Below are 15401 nucleotides of genomic sequence, written 5' to 3' on the forward strand. Positions count from 1 at the left end.
AGTGTTGTCCAGCCATTCCCCACAGCTGCCGCAGACCATCGACAGGAGGTTTGGGGATGGTCAAGAGTGACAGGCTCCGTGGAGCAGGGATTGTTCTAGAAGCAAGTCCAGTAAAGGGCCAGGGTTTTGTAAGCAAGTGTTCTGCACTTCACTCCGAAGGGCAAGATGCTTTATAATGATGGAATTTCCTAAAATAGTATGGCCACCCAAGTGTTTTCTCTTCTTTGCAAATAGCAGGGTGGAAATGATGTGACCATCCAAGATCACACGGCGGATCTAAGCCAGAGCATAGGCTTTGAAGAACCTTGCTGATAAAATAAGTTCCGATCTTTTGTTAACTGAAAATAAGGGTGGGGGTCTTGGTGGATATTAGTGTTGCTAAATATAAGCATGTAAGACCTTGGATAACTACAGTGAGTTTATCTACTCATCACTAGTCTTACCTACCCGTTTGCAAGCAGAACTGTGTAGTACGGTGGGATCCTTTAGAACCGTCTCCTCCAGCACTGTGTACACAGACCCCTGGAGACTCTGAACGCTCCGTATGTATTTCAAGTGTTGGGGTTTCAGTTATTTTTCCATCTCCAACTCCATTGAAACATTTGGCTTCCATCTCAAAAATAGTACAAATTCAGGGACAAAAAGTTAGTGATTGTGCATTAAATAAGCTTCACGGATAGAAAGAATTAAGTTTTTAGAAGGTTCTCTTTTGCCCTTTCTCCCCTAGTCTGTCCCTGTTTTTGGATATCTTTTCGTGTCTTCATGGTGAGAATTTTGCTGTCAGGGAAATAATACTTGTTAATGCTTTCAAGTTGCTGATGGCTTGGATCTTCAAAGAAGTCCTGTTCTCTGCCGGCCATGAGCAGTGACAGCGAACATTCAGCGGCAGCCCCTGCTCAGAGATGAGTGCCTTAAACACGAGGAAGAGAGAGACCCTCAGAAATACTAGTGCCCTCCCATTCCGCAAGATGGCCACTGAGCCACTCTGGGGTTCCTGTGGCAGCGAGCCCACACGCGTGGGCGCTGCTTGTTGGGGCCCCTTGTCCTGGTAGGAGCGGTGTGGCGTGGGTTTGCTGCCGGGGCCCCTGTCTTCACAGGCTCTGACGCCTGGAGCAGTGGACTTGCCCTTCTGGGGTCTGTTTCCTCCAGGAACAGATGAAGCTAATACCTCTGTAACTGGGGAAGAGTAGGCACGCCTGTGGGAAATGCTTATTTCACTGAACGTGGTCATGGCTTGTGTTGTAGTGCGTATTAAAATCTGTTTGCAGTCGCACTTGTTGTCGTTGTGCCATGTCTGAGGTTGTGAGAGCAACCCCTGGACCGGCCTTCTGGGTGGCACCGCCTCCAGAGAGCGTGGCCTGAGCGGGGCGGAGCTCTGCTGCGGTGCCTCCGCGTCTGCACCTTCCGCACAGCTGGGCGCCGCCGCCAGCAGCTGAGTGGGGTGGCTGTTCCCAGGTGTCTGGAAGCCTTCCTGGGGTGAGGTCGCCTGCAGGCACCTAAGGAGGTTTAGACTGGTGTTTGGTAGTTTCTGGATGACAGCGATTGCTGTATTTTGTGAACTTCATAATTACCTGTTAGCTACGAGTGTGTTTTAAAATCATCACCGTTCTTCAGTGATTTATCTACCGCTCATTAAAGGGTTGCCACTTTATACTAACATTTTTTATTCTAGTGACAGATACCTTTGATTTTCAATAATTTAGCATAAATTTGACCTAACAGAACTTTAAAAATAGGCCCATAAGTGGAAGTATAAATTCAAAAGCTAAAATGCTGGTGGTTGAATCAAGGTCCCACAGGACTGTGAAGTGGCTCGAAGCAAGAGCAGAGCCAGGAGGGGCTGCCACCTTGGGAGCCCAGGGAGAGAGGCTCTAGGAAGGGGTGACGGGATGGCGGGGCAGGGCTGCTGCTGATGGGCCGGGTGACAGGTGATGGTTGGTGTTGCCTGGAGGGGCCCTGGGTTGCCTTTGGGGAGAATTGGAGGTGAAGCAGAGGGCGCGGTTTCTCGGGCAGCTTCCTGGGAAGGGAAGAAGTGGGAGCTCTAGGCAGGTGTGGAGTCAAGAGGGGTGGTATTTCTCTCTTTCTGGTTGGAAGAAGCAGTGGTCGGTGTGTGTGCTGGGGAGAGCGGTGCAGCTCGGAGGAAATGACGGTGCAGAGAAACCATCATTTGGATGGCTGAGTGATGCGCCATGCTGGAGTAGGTGGGCGGGGGCAGGATTGAGAGGGCAAGTGAGGGGTGGCTTTAGGAGCAGGGCTAGCTCCTGTGTGGGTGAGGAGGAAGGGGCTCCCATGCAGGGGGGCATGCAGTCGGGCTGGGTTCTCCTCTGACTGCTTTGTGTTCTCCATACCAGGGCAGGAGGTGTGATCAGAACACACGTGGTGTTGGGGTAGGGGCAGAGGCCTCGCCCAGCGGTGGTATGGCGGTGAGTCTTGCGTGTTTCCGTAGCTCATTTAATGCTAAGGAGGGAGGGAGAGCATAGAACCAGAACTTCGGGCCTTCTCGATAGTGCCTAGGCCCACGTGTGCTTCATTAGCTAGAACATACTTCTAAATCACCTGCAGGAGAATGGGCGCAAGTTTAGAAAGCTGGCCACGCCTTCCTCTGACCTCTGTGTCGGCGTTTAGAAAATGTGCCCTGCAGGTTTGGTTTTCGGTGGGGTTGGGCTCTTCTGCCTTTTACCAACCCTGCGTTTGCCAGCATCGTCTGCACTGGGGCAGCGGAAATGCCAGCAGAAACAGCTAGCATTTGTTTGTTCCAGGTCCTTGCAGTGTTTTGTATGTGTTATCCTCGCCCATGGAGTAAGGACTATTGTCTTAACGTTACAGACTTGAAAACTGAGGCCTAGCGAGGTTGAGTGACTCGCCTGAGATAATGCAGCTTGTAAGGGGTAGAGATAGGTTCTTAGCCTCGTCGGTGAGGTGACTCCAGAAGCTACACCTGTAACCACCGAGTAATCCTGCCTCCAGCACAATGGCGACTTTATATTGTGGCATCTGTGTGCCAACATGTTTCTTAAAGTGAGGAAGACCCTGATTTGATTGAGGCCCCAGCCTCCGGAAGAGGTTTTTATGATAATGTGATCCCTGTGCCCACACACCTGCCAGTTCTATTGTCTTCAGGTTTTTTCCCCTCGCAAAGGCTCATTTGGGGACATTTTCCTACTGCTCAGCCGTCTGACCGCCCCCCAGACCCCTCAGGTGCTGCAGCTCTCTGGTCTGTTGCAGGCGGCCTCTCCAGAGGCCTCAGAACAGGCAGCCGCTTGCTTGATGCACGTCCTAGCCCTCAGTCCTCACCTCTCTTTGTCACGCAGCTGCTTTGAGCTGTTCTGTCACCTCCCTGTCCTGGTCAGCGCGAGCTTGCCCTTCCTGATGCCTGGATGCCTCTGGGTCCTGGCTGCTCCTGGGTCCTGGCTACTCGACAGTGGGGAGCAAAGAGCAGAGAAGCGAGCCATGGTTGGGGAGAATGTGGTCTGCTTGCTGCTGTTGCCGCTGCAAACACGAGGCATGGTTTGTGGTCAGAGAAGTGAGTGAGGCGGGAAATGGACCTACTGCCTCTGTTTCAGGCAGAGTGGCCCCTCATGCTCAGAGACGAGCCAGCTTTGGGGGTGCAGGTATTTCCGGTGCTGTGGGTCTGTAGAAAGGTCTGTGTCCCCTGGCGGTGAAGTCTGATGGTGCCCGATCGCCAGAGACCTGGGAGGGTGGGTGTGGAGAGCTCATTTTATGCGCAGCTCCCCACCTGGGTGCTCAGGTGGTGTCCTGTTCCCCACTTCAGAGTGTGAGAATGTTTATTCTCCTGATAGGTAATGTGGCCTGAACATCTTCGTAGTACCATTTGTGACCCATGTGAAATTAGAGGTGGCCAGTCCAGGAACCTCACTGTGTCTTGAGTAGTTACAAGGTGCTGCGTGCAGTGCAGTTTCCTGGAAAGCAGCGTCCCTCATGGCTGTCGCCTGCCACATCCCGCCTCATCTGCGAGGGCCCACGTGACCCTCCTCGGCTCCTGAGTCCTAGGTGTGCTCTGGGTTGTTGGGGAAAGTGTGTACTTATGAAGTCTGGCTTAGGAGCAAGTTTTTAGAATAAAATTCACTTTAATCTAGAGGTTGGACAGAATGGATTGAAATGATTTTCTAATTCTCAGATTATTTTTTACAAATTTTAGGAAGCTTTTCTGATTTGTGTTTTACTTTATGTGATTAAACTGTTATATAGATGGTGATATGAGTGTCCTGTTCTAGGTATCCAAATATATCCTGTGAGTTGCTCACTTCCGATGTCTCCCAGATGAATGACAGACTGGGGGAAGATGAATCCCTGCTAATGAAACTGTACAGCTTCCTCCTAAACGACCCCCCCTTGAACCCACTACTTGCCAGTTTCTTCAGCAAGGTGCTAAGTATTCTTATCAGCAGAAAACCAGAACAGGTAAATACTGTTTCCCAAAAGGTGAGTATGAGGGCTGGTCATCCCTCCGAGGCGATGCCCAAGAATTTTGTTGCTTCAGTGTTGTGAGTGTGCTTTAAGTCCAGCTTCTGTAAAAGAATGTGCTTCCACCTTGAAACATTCTGAATGTTCTCTGGATTGATGTTGATTTACATATTAATGACTATTTTCGAACTTGACATTCTGTGTGTGTTTGTGTGTGTATATATATATTTTTTTTAAATATATTTTATTGATTATGCCATTACAGTTGTTCTAATTCCCCCCCTTCATTCCCCTCTACCCTGCACATCCCCTCCCCCCCACTCCCCCCCTTTAGTTTATGTCCACGTGTCTCAAGTTCTTTAGATTCTATATTTCCCCCACTATTCTTGCCCTTCCCTTATTTTCTGTCTACCGTCTATGCTACTTACTCTGTACCTTCTCCCTCCTTCTCCTCCTCCCACTCCCCTGTTGCTAACCCTCCATGTGATCTCCATTTCTATGGTTCTGCTCCTAATCTAGCTGTCGTCTTAGTTTGCTTTTGTTTTAGGTGTGGTTTGTGAGTTTGCTGTCCTCTCACTGTTCATATTTTTTATCTTCTTTTTCTTATATAAGCTCCTTTAACATTTCATATAATAAGAGCTTGGTGATGATGAACTCCTTGAATTTGATCTTATCTGATAAACACTCTATCTGTCCTTCCATTCTAAATGAAAGCTTTGCTTGATAGAGCCAGCTTGGATGTAGGTCTTTGGATTTCATGACTTGGAATACTTCTGTCCAGCCCCTTCTTGCCTGGAAGGTCTCTTTTGAGAAGTCCGCTGACAGTCTGATGGGTACTCCTTTGTAGGTGACTGTCCCCTTATCTCTTGCTGCTTCAAGGATTCTCTCCTTCATTTTAATCTTATCTAATGTAATTATGATGTGCCTTGGTGTGTTCCTCCTTTGGTCCAAGTTCTTTGGGACTCTCTGAGCTTCCTGGATTTCCTGGAAGTCTATTTCCTTTGCCAGACTGGGGAAGTTCTCCTTTATTATTTGTTCAAATAAGTTTTCCACTTGTGGCTCTTTTCTTTCTCCCTTCTGGTATCCCTATAATCTGGATGTTGGAACATTTAAAGATGTCCTGGAGGTTCCTAAGCCTCTCTTCATTTTTTTGAATTCTTGTTTCTTCATGTTTTTCTGTTTGGTCATTTTTTTCTTCTTTCTGGTCCACCCCCTTGATTTGAGTCCCAGTTTTCTTTCCATCACTATTGGTTTCCTGTGCATTTCCCTTCATTTCAGTTAGTTTAGCCTTCATTTGTTCCTCTAATTTGTGACTAAAATCGACCAGTTCTGTGAACATCCGGAGATCACCAGTGTTTTGAGCTGTGCATCTGAGAGGTTGGCTATTTCTTGGTCGCTTAGAGTTACTGGTTCTGGGGCTTTGAGTTGAGCCATGTTTTGGTCTGTTCGCACCTGTTATGTATGAGGAGCGGAGCCCTAGGTGTTCACCAGAGCAGGGAGACCCAGTTGCTGTGTTGTGATGTGGTATGTGGGGCGGGGTCCAAGAAGGGCAATGGTGATCCCCTCTGCTGCTTCCTGCCACTGGGGCCTGCGCGGTCCGTCTCACCGCTCGCTCCTTCGCTGGTTTATCTGCACGCAGATGTGTGGCCGCGGTCAGCCTGCCGCTTTGCGCCCTCACTGGGTCCACCTGTTGCTACCCCACACCTGGGATCTGCCCACGGCTGCCTGGGCGTCTGGGGTCGGGGGATTGTTCCTGCCCGACCCTGCTCTGCTGCTGGTTCCACCCCTCTTACCGGTCTGGCATAACGGTTCATTGTTGTTGAGCTTCCGTATAGTTAAATATTCTGTGTTTTGGCTGCGTTTTTGTTACTGAAACTTTTTTGACTTTAAACTTGGTTGTGAGAGGAGGCACAGTGTCTCCACCTACGCCTCCACCTTGGCTGAAGTCCTCAATCTTCTCGAACTTGACATTCTTTTCTGAGTGTCCACATCTCAGTTTTCTGGTAGGCCGTGGTTTCCTCTGGACAAGTAGCCAGAAGCCTGAGCCTCTTAGTACTTGTTGGGAAGATGGCGTTAACAGTGCAGACTGAGCGGTGGGGGATGCGAGGGGCGTCTTAGTGACTAAAGTAATAATAGTAGGATTTTTTCTTTCCCTTGATGATTACGAATGATGCCTAAATCAAAAAGCTTCCCTAGAAATGTGATTGGTGCACACAAATGCTGATTGTTTCTACTGGGTTCCACTCAGAGCTGGAGACATTGGCTGTAGACTGGCACACCCCCGTGTGGCTCTAAGCCGTGCGTGACGGGAATGCCTGCCTGGCTGTGACAGCACTGTCACCCCCTCTCTGTCCTCCTCTCCTTTCGTCCTCCATGCTCTCCCCTCGTCCTCTGTGTTCTCCCCTCTCCCCACTTTGGTCCTTCAACAACTCATGTCCTTGGGAGGTTGCCGGGTTATTGGTTGCATGTATAGTGATCCCTGGAGTCGCGTCTGCCATGTAGGTTCCTGAGCTGCCCTCCAGGTCCGCTGACTCGGCCGCTCTGGGGCTGGGGCTGGGGCTCAGCAGTCTGGGATTTCAACAGGCTTCCAGGTGACGGGCGTGTGCCACTGCTGTAGTGGCTTTTGCTGGGAAAACCAGTCTGCTGACCAAAGACTCTGGTCCGCTTAGGGAAACAGGCAGCACCCAGCCTCTGATGCCCAAGTACAGACTGACAGCCCTCCAGGGCGCAGTGAGCAAGGGCATGACAGCTGGGGCGCAGTGGTCACACTGTGAGGCTATAGGGCCTGTCCCCCCTGCCTGCACACGTGGGGGACTGGCGCTCTTTTAGCCCGGTGAGTCTCTCTCGTGCCACGGAAATGGGTCTGAGTTTCACTTTGGAGAGATGAGGTCATCTTTTCCTGCCTTAACTGGGCACAGTTACCTTTCTACATGTAGTGGGATTGAGGTTCTTTTTTCAAAGACAATAATCCCCAAATCATAATTACCCTGATGCTGGTTGTCTTCTGCCCTCTGCCCTGCTAGAAATAACAGGACTGCTGACAGCTGCAGGAACGCGCGAGTGCCCCCAGCCTAAGTTACCAGTCAGGTCCAGCTGGTTGTGGCGGTTATTGACACAGGTCCTGGCTTTCAGCACATGCGTGAGAGCTCACTGGGGCTTTCTGAGTGTGTGTGTGTGTGTGTCTGCAAGGTGAGACTTGGCGTCTGTGTGAGGACAGGGGTGCCACTGCGTGCTGAGGACGGGGCCGGGCGCTGCTGCTCCTTGTGGTTGGTTCAGGGCTCCTGGCACGAGACCAGGAAGATTCAGTAGCCCTCGCTCTTCCGGCTGCAGGAAAGGGTCAAACCCTGCACCTCTCTTGTTTTGAGAACTGAGTGTAAATAAAGGTTTCCTATCACATGATGTATTATTAATAAGGATCTGTGTCCTCTGTACAGAACATCTTGCTGTTCTTGCTGTGCCTTTGGGCTCCAGTTCCCATTTTTCTACTCACTGTGCTTTTGAAAACTATCTTGTAACTGAGTTATGAGTGATGAATCTTGTATAACTTCTCAAAGGTTCAGTACAACACCAAACCTCGTTATATGGAGAAGCACAGTGCTGGCCAGTCCTGCCCTTGCACCGGGTCCTGTGTGGGGGCAGCTTTGGTTGTCCGCTAGGCTGCCTGTGTGCAATAGTGGCAGGGTCCTGGCTTTGCGGACACACAGGTCCAAGGTTCAGTTTGAGGGCAGACGCTCTTTAGCTTTTCAGCAAGATATCTCCCCGGTCTGAGCCTCAGCCCCTGCATTTGCAGCATTGAGTTAAGCATCCGCACCACACGGGCTTTCGAGAGACTTCAGGGGAAGTGTCAGAGCAGCTGCCGCACTGGCTGGTGCTGGGCCTCGTGAAGAGGTGGTTTGTGCACATGGACACGAGTCAGAAGGTGGCCGGGGCCCAGGGCAGGACAGGCTCCCCTCTTCCTGCATAGAAGAGACCCAGGTGGCAGGCAGCACACGGCTTGATTCCCATCCTCGCAGCCTCTGCGTAACCGTCAGCCTCTTCCACACACTCACTGTGTGAATTGCTAAAAAAAAACCCACGTGATGTTTCTGGTTTTGTTTTGTTTTTATAAATTCTTTTTATTGCTTAGTAAGGTATCCACTGTATGGTTATATCATTCTTTTTTTTTTAATATTTTATTTATTTATCTTTAGAGGGGAAGGGAAGGAGAGAGGAAAGAAACATCAATGTATGGTTGCTTCTCATGCATCCCCTTTAGGGAACTGGCCTGCAACCCAGGCATGTGCCCTGACTGGGAATCGAACCGCGATCGTGTGGTTCGCAGGCCCGCGCTCAATCCACTGAGCTACACCAGCCAGGGCTCCACGTGTGATGTTTCTTATAGCAGGAGAGTTAAAGTTACTTTGATGGGGGAATTTTTTTTTTTAAACACCAATTTCCTTTTTTTTTTAAGGTTTTATTTATTTGTCTTTAGAGAGGAAGGGAAGGAGAGAAGGAGAGAAATATCAATGTGTGGTTGCCTCTCGTGAGTCCCCTGCTGGGAACCGGCCTGCAACCCAGGCATGTGCCCTGACCGGGAACCGAACCTCGATCGTGTGGTTTGCAGGCCTGCGCTCAATCCACTGAGCTACACCAGCCAGGCCTGATGGGGAAATTTTTATGTGTTGGAATTGTTTCTCTCTCTTGCTAGAGTATAATTAAGATTTTAAATGTGTATTCTGTGTTTTAGTGCTCAGGTTCATGGACTTGCTTTATGTTCATAAACTGAAATGGTACATTCTGTTGCTTTCTATTAAATTTTTTGTCTTCATTTTTTGAGAATTAGTAATGAAAGTAAACAGAAATAAGAGTGTTACAGTGTATTCGCATTAGGGAATGTGTGGTAACTAGGGAATTTTTGTTTCCTTTGGGATTTTTGAATACTGCTACAATTAACAGGCGTCCCAGCTTGCCGTCTTTTTGCCGCTCCTCCACTCGTGGTGGTGGGGCTTCTGAGGGGCTGTTGGAGGGTCCGGTTGGACAGTGTTCTAAAGGTTACAAGGTGACATGTGTTTCAGATTTGGTTTGTTCTTCTCTAGATTGTGGATTTCTTAAAGAAGAAACGTGATTTTGTAGACCTTATTATAAAGCACATAGGAACGTCAGCTATCATGGATTTGCTGCTCAGACTCCTGACGTGCATCGAGCCTCCGCAGCCCAGGCAAGACGTGCTGAATGTGAGTACAGTTATCTCCGTCCCTGACCACGGGGGTGGGGAGAGGCGCACGAGCCTGCGGGCTGCTGTCTGCTGGGGAGAATTCCAGGGGATTGGTAGGAGAAGGTGGTCTGGGGAACCGGGGGGCGGAAGGGAGGGTAAAGAATGTGGTTCCGAGATAGGAAGAGACTCAGATTTTGCAGGATTGCGGTTTCGGGTGTGCAGGCATCCCTAGGTTCCTGGGGCTCTACTCCCCGTGCTGCCCTTCCTGTCAGTGGGCAGGGGGGCTGTGTAGGCTGAGGCTGTGTCTCAGCGCTGGCCCCGTGGCAGAAGTGGGGGCGGCAGCAGCACACCTGCTGGGAGCTGGGTCTCGTCAGGCCTGGGCTTCGAGGCTTCTTTATTGAGGAGATGTCACAGCACAAGCTCTCTCCAGAAGTCGGGAGGGAGAGGTGGCCACACTCCTAGGGAGGGGGGCCGCAGAAGCAACTTTCTTCTCTGGGGCAACGGGGAGAAGGAGAGCGGTGTTCATGTCCTAAAGGGCACATTTAACGTTTTGGGGAGATGGTCACTTCAGGGCCCATCCGTGGGAGGGAAGCAGGAGGTGTGAGTGACTTGAGGACAAAGGGTCTCAGAGACTCTTGTCTTTGCCGCGTGCCCGCCCCCCCCCCCCCCCCCCCCCCCCCCCCCCCCCCNCCCCCCCCCCCCCCCCCCCGCTCCCTCTCGGCCTCTCTACTGTTCTCTGTGCTGCCTTCTTCCACATCTGCTCCTCAGTTCATTCCCTCTTTAGTTCTCCGCCTGAATCTTAGAGCTGACTCCTTTCTCTGGAAATGAGGGTTATTGAACATGTTAGTTTTCATTAGAGAAGCAGAGACAGGAGGGTCTGTCAGGGGGTGCCCCACTGAGGTGGGCAGGGGTGCCGGCCTGTGTGGGTGTCAGCAGGAGGGTCTGGGTTGAGGCCGGAGAGCTATGATCCTTGCGAGGAGCCTCCAGCGGGCGGCCTGGTGCAGGCGCTGAGAGCTGCCTGTGGGAGGGCCTAGGCTGTTCATGGGATCCTTTTGGGTGTGTTTCTGTGGTTGTGAAAAGAGGTCAAGGGTTCCAGGGAAGACCGTTGGGGGCAGGGGGAGGGCCACCTTTATGTGGGTTATTATAGGGGAAAATTCTCAGTGTGGCTTTCTAGAATTCCTTTGGCCACTTCTGGGTTGAGTTTTAAAAAGCCTGTTTCCAAAGGAATTAGATGCATCTCTGGAGGGATGCCGTCAGTGATGGTGTTAACACAGGCAGAGGTTAGGGAAGGGTAGCTGGGAACCATTAAATGACTGACTGGGGCCCACTGTGAGGGTTAGTCCAAAAGTGGGCTGGGAATGAGGTGCTTGTTCCTAGCTGTGAAGGCAATAGGGGCCTGATGAGTGATGGTCAGGGGCCCCACCCCCTCCCATCTGGTAACACCGGTGTTACTGTCCTCTGTTGTAGGACATTGTGACTCTTGGTGTTGTCCCAGACATCACGTGAGAGCTTATTGGAAATCATGAGCTCTGGCCACACCCCTGCCCTACTGAATCAGAGTCCGCATTTTAACCAGACCCTGGGATATATTTGCACAATTTAAAAATATATGTGCACAGGCCCTGGCTGGCGTAGCTCAGTGGATTGAGCACGGACCTGCGAACCAGAGGATCGGGGTTCGATTCCTAGTCAGAGCACATGCCTGGGTTGCAGGCCAGTTCCCTGCAGGCCAACTCCCAGCAGGGGACGCACGAAAGGCAACCATACATTGATGTTTCTCTCCCTCTCCTTCCCTTCTAAAGATAAATAAATAAATAAATAATCTTTAAAAATATATGTGCGCAATTTAAAACAGATTTTGTTTCATAACGTTCAGGTTGGGTCTTTGCTTTTGTGACACCTCGCTGGTAGCTTTGTGTACATTTTCCTTCAGCACGTCCCCTTGAGGAGCCGGAGGTAGGGTTAGGTTTTCTACCTGTGCCTTTAACACGTTGGCCTGGATTTCTAGCCACCCAGCTCTTCCCGTCTCCTTTAACCTTCGGGGGCCAGGGAGGGGGCGGGGCCCGAGCATCTTGTTTATTGTGGTGATTCTGTTCCTCACCGAACTGGTGTTTCACACTGAGCTGTCGTTTCTTTTCATCTTCACCCCCTTCACGCTCCCCTTCACATCAGCATCCGAGTACGGTGGAGAAGGGAACGTTGTGGTCGGGTGGGGCTCTGTGCTGCTCCCTGGTCCCCCCACCCCCTGCCCACATTTTCTGTGGTGCATTGGGGATCTAAAACTTCATTGTGTGTTTTAACGCAGAGGCTGGATACTAGATACTGCCTTTCTCAGTCTTTCTGAAACTCTCTTAAAAGTGAACACCCTCCCACAGAAATGAATCCCCCACCCCCATTACCCAAAGTTCAGACCCTTGTAGCACTCAGCGTCTGAGAAGTGCCATGGCTAGGGAGCTGATGTGTAGAATGTGTGTGGGGGGGCGTTCTAAGTTGGGGAGTCGTTGGTGCTGTTGGCTGCTGTTAAAATGATATCTTGACTGGCATTTTCCTTGGGGGACTTTTAATTTCCTGTAGTGTTCAAAGTCCAGAGAAACCTGTAACATTTTATTTAAAATGTGATGGATATTTCCAAGTGTGTTAATCTTCATTGGGCTTGAACAAGAGCCACGCATTGCTCTGATCACTTCTACAATGTGTTTTACAGTGGTTAAATGAGGAGAGAATTATCCAGAGGCTTGTGGAAATAGTTCACCCATCGCAAGAAGAAGATGTAAGTTCTTTTGTCTGACTGTAAACTGAAATTTTTAAAAAAAGAACAGTGTTTATTTGGGCACAGAGCATATAATTGCATGAAGTATGAAATAGAGGATGGGTAGAACAGTGATGATACGGCATTCTTAACGTTGACAATTTTCTAAACACTAAGGCTTTAAAAATACCGTTTTGATGATACCCAGAGACAGTCCGGGAGTGTGGACCGCAGCAAGCGGTCTGGCTGTGGCCATCTCACTTCCAAAGCTCGGATTCCCTGCTGAGCTTGTTGGCCTTTGTGACAACCTCCTGGGTCCACACTCTCTTGTTGGTTTAGTATAAATAACCCACTTTAGCCCCAGTGGCAAGGCCACACCTGCATGTGTGTTTCCCGGGCTTCTGTGCTCTGGCAAGTTCGACTTTGTCCTGGGAGCTGAAGGTGGACCCTGCATCAGTGTTGACCCTGCTTTGCCGTTTACACACTGAACTCTGCTGAGGGGACACTGGTCAGGACCAGGTCCCTGGGACCGGCTCGTGTGGCTCTGTCAGGGAGGCTGTCACTCTACCTCTCTGCTGCCACCTCCAATAGCAGGTGGGGCCGCACGGAGTTGCCCGTGTCCAGCCCTTTTCATCCACAGACACGACGATTCTGTGTTGTTCAACCTCATGCCTGTGAGGGAGTGGCTTAGAGAAGGTGCAGGGTGTGTCCCGGGCACAGGGGGCCTCCTGTGCTCTCTAGGTGGCTGGTTAGGAGAGTGCAAAGGAGGAGGTGTGTCACCAAGGGGCATTTTCTCATAAAGCCATTTTTCTGTTAAGGTGAGTCTGGCCCTTCCCCTTTTCCTTTGCTCCATTTAAGAACTTAGTACCTTTAGTTTATCTGAAACGAGCATTTCTAAAAAAAGAACGAAAAGAGAAGCTGACTATTAAAGGGGCTGTTGATTCTCCATCCTGCCCCTCAGAACAATGTTACACTGTTAGTGTTGACATTGAGGACATGCCCCAGTATGTCAGGTGCCCGAGTGTGAGAACCCTGCTTAGAAGGCCGCCGGGTCTGGGTGGGAGGCGATCCCCCTCCTGTGGCTGGTGGGATGGGTGGCTCCACGTGATGGGCGTGTGGAGAGTGACTGCGGCCTGCCCATTCATAAGGAGCACGTGGCTGTGGACCTGACTCGCTTGTCCCCAGGTTCAGGTTCTGGAACAGGAGAACCCACCGGCTCAACAGGGTGTTGGATGCATCTTCAGGGTCCAGGCGGAACCCATAAAGAAGCCCCACTGTGCAGCGGGTGTTTCCGCAGGGGACAGGGTGCTTAGAGTGCCCTCCCTGCCTCACTCGCAAGAAACATGATTTTGCCCTGTGGACAGACAGTCCTGTTGGTACTTCTGTATTAAGTAACAAAGTACATGCTATAATTGTACTGGCCAGTTTATATTTATTAAGGGAATGCTAGGTCCCCGATGCCAGTGGTGGGTTTTGATACCCTGGTGGGTGTGGTCATCTGCTCTGGAGTATCATTGTTCTACCCATACTGTAGGTGGCGCTCGCTGCCGCATGCCGCAGAGCGCCCTGTGTTCGGGGTCTGGGAGTGTAGAGGTTTCCTATAAGGTGAATCCACTGCACACTGGGGAAGGCGCAATATTTCTTACCCATTGTTATATCCAGAAAGCTAGATTTGCCCTTTTTTAACTAAAGAAGTGTGTGCATTTTCCTGTGCAGATAAAAATACATTTTGGGGGACGCGTTTTTTCCTTCAGATATGCAGTTGGAGAAGCCACTTTTCACATGGTTCTACGCCCTGTGCAGTGTTCTCGGCACAGACCCCGGTCTGGCGGAGGGAAATGCTCTGGCTTTTCACCTTTCTTTTGAGCCTGACTTCCTACTCATGCGTCTGTGGCCAGTGGTGATTTGTGTCAGGTCTTCCGCAGTTTCCTCCCTAACTTTTCATTATAAATTTGACTTTTGACATGTTTTATAGTTGCTGAAATTCTACTTTTTTCTCTTTAGAGGCATTCAAATGCATCACAGTCACTTTGTGAAATTGTTCGCCTGAGCAGAGACCAGATGTTACAAATTCAGAACAGTGCAGAACCCGACCCTCTGCTTGCCACTCTAGAAAAGTATGTTTTAAACTCTGTTCACTTGTCCTTTGTTCATACTGATGCTGTTTGATGTGTTGCCCTTGTGAGACTGGTAAGTGTTTCTCCTGCGGGAGTCACCCCTGGAAGATAGTACCTGTGGCTGGGTGGCTGGGTGGGAAGGTGGGAAAATTGCTTGTCTAGTCCCAGCCACTCGTGATGCCCAGTAGAGACCTACAGGGCGAGAACGTAAAGAAATGACGTTTGTATGTAGACTGAACCTGCAAACAGCTTAAACTGGAGCTCTGTAAAGCCACTGTACGGTGGGGTACCCCATCATAATGTACTCATGGCCTCCACACGTGTCTGGTGGCAAATTTCTGTGTACGAACTAATTTGACCTATTTTAATGAACAGTGGTCTCAGAACCCATCTTGGGGGTTACTGTGTTTTTGTGGCTGACTGAGGGAAACCTTACCAGGCCTGATTGGAAGGGGTACAATGTCGTGTGTTTTTCATTTCTTTGTACTGATCCTGCCATTACTTTCAGGTAATCAATGCTAAGTGGATAGCCAGGTCATGTTCAGGCAGAAGACAGCCTGGGGTGGTATGCTCTTTTGAGCTTTGTTAGTGGCGAACCTGCGTGTCTGATTCTAGTTTTTTTGGAATCAGACATTTTCAGAGTCTACCATCAAACATGGACATACATTGGACCTGCATTCATACAGATGAAAGTATTTTAATGAAAAACCAGGCATTTTCCCGGTTAGATGAATAATGGACAGTCAGCCTTCGATACTAAGGGCCGTCTCGTTTCATGTCACTGCTGCTGCTGTTCTTGTTGGAGACTTTGTCGGTCTGGTTTCAGCCCTCCTGTAAGTGAGGCCCGTTTGCACACTTTGGTTAACTACTTGGAAGGCCCACGTACGTATTTATGTATGTACGTATGTATGCATGT

General features: G+C 50.0%; 1 protein-coding gene across 20 annotated transcripts in view; it reads left to right on the forward strand.

The window, feature by feature from the left end:
• Window positions 1–15401, forward strand: part of PPP6R3 (protein phosphatase 6 regulatory subunit 3) — a 122576-nt gene that overhangs the window by 54928 nt on the left and 52247 nt on the right. For all 20 annotated transcript variants that reach the window (XM_037062540.1, XM_037062544.1, XM_037062549.1 and 17 more), the window contains 4 exons: window positions 4236–4422; window positions 9501–9638; window positions 12324–12389; window positions 14373–14485. In XM_037062540.1, the coding sequence (XP_036918435.1) occupies window positions 4236–4422; window positions 9501–9638; window positions 12324–12389; window positions 14373–14485 (504 nt within the window). The remainder of the gene's footprint in view (window positions 1–4235; window positions 4423–9500; window positions 9639–12323; window positions 12390–14372; window positions 14486–15401) is intronic.

This window comes from Sturnira hondurensis, unplaced genomic scaffold, assembly GCF_014824575.4.
Source record: "Sturnira hondurensis isolate 20B ecotype Veracruz unplaced genomic scaffold, ASM1482457v3 Scaffold0014099, whole genome shotgun sequence".
NCBI classification, from domain to species: Eukaryota; Metazoa; Chordata; class Mammalia; order Chiroptera; family Phyllostomidae; genus Sturnira; species Sturnira hondurensis.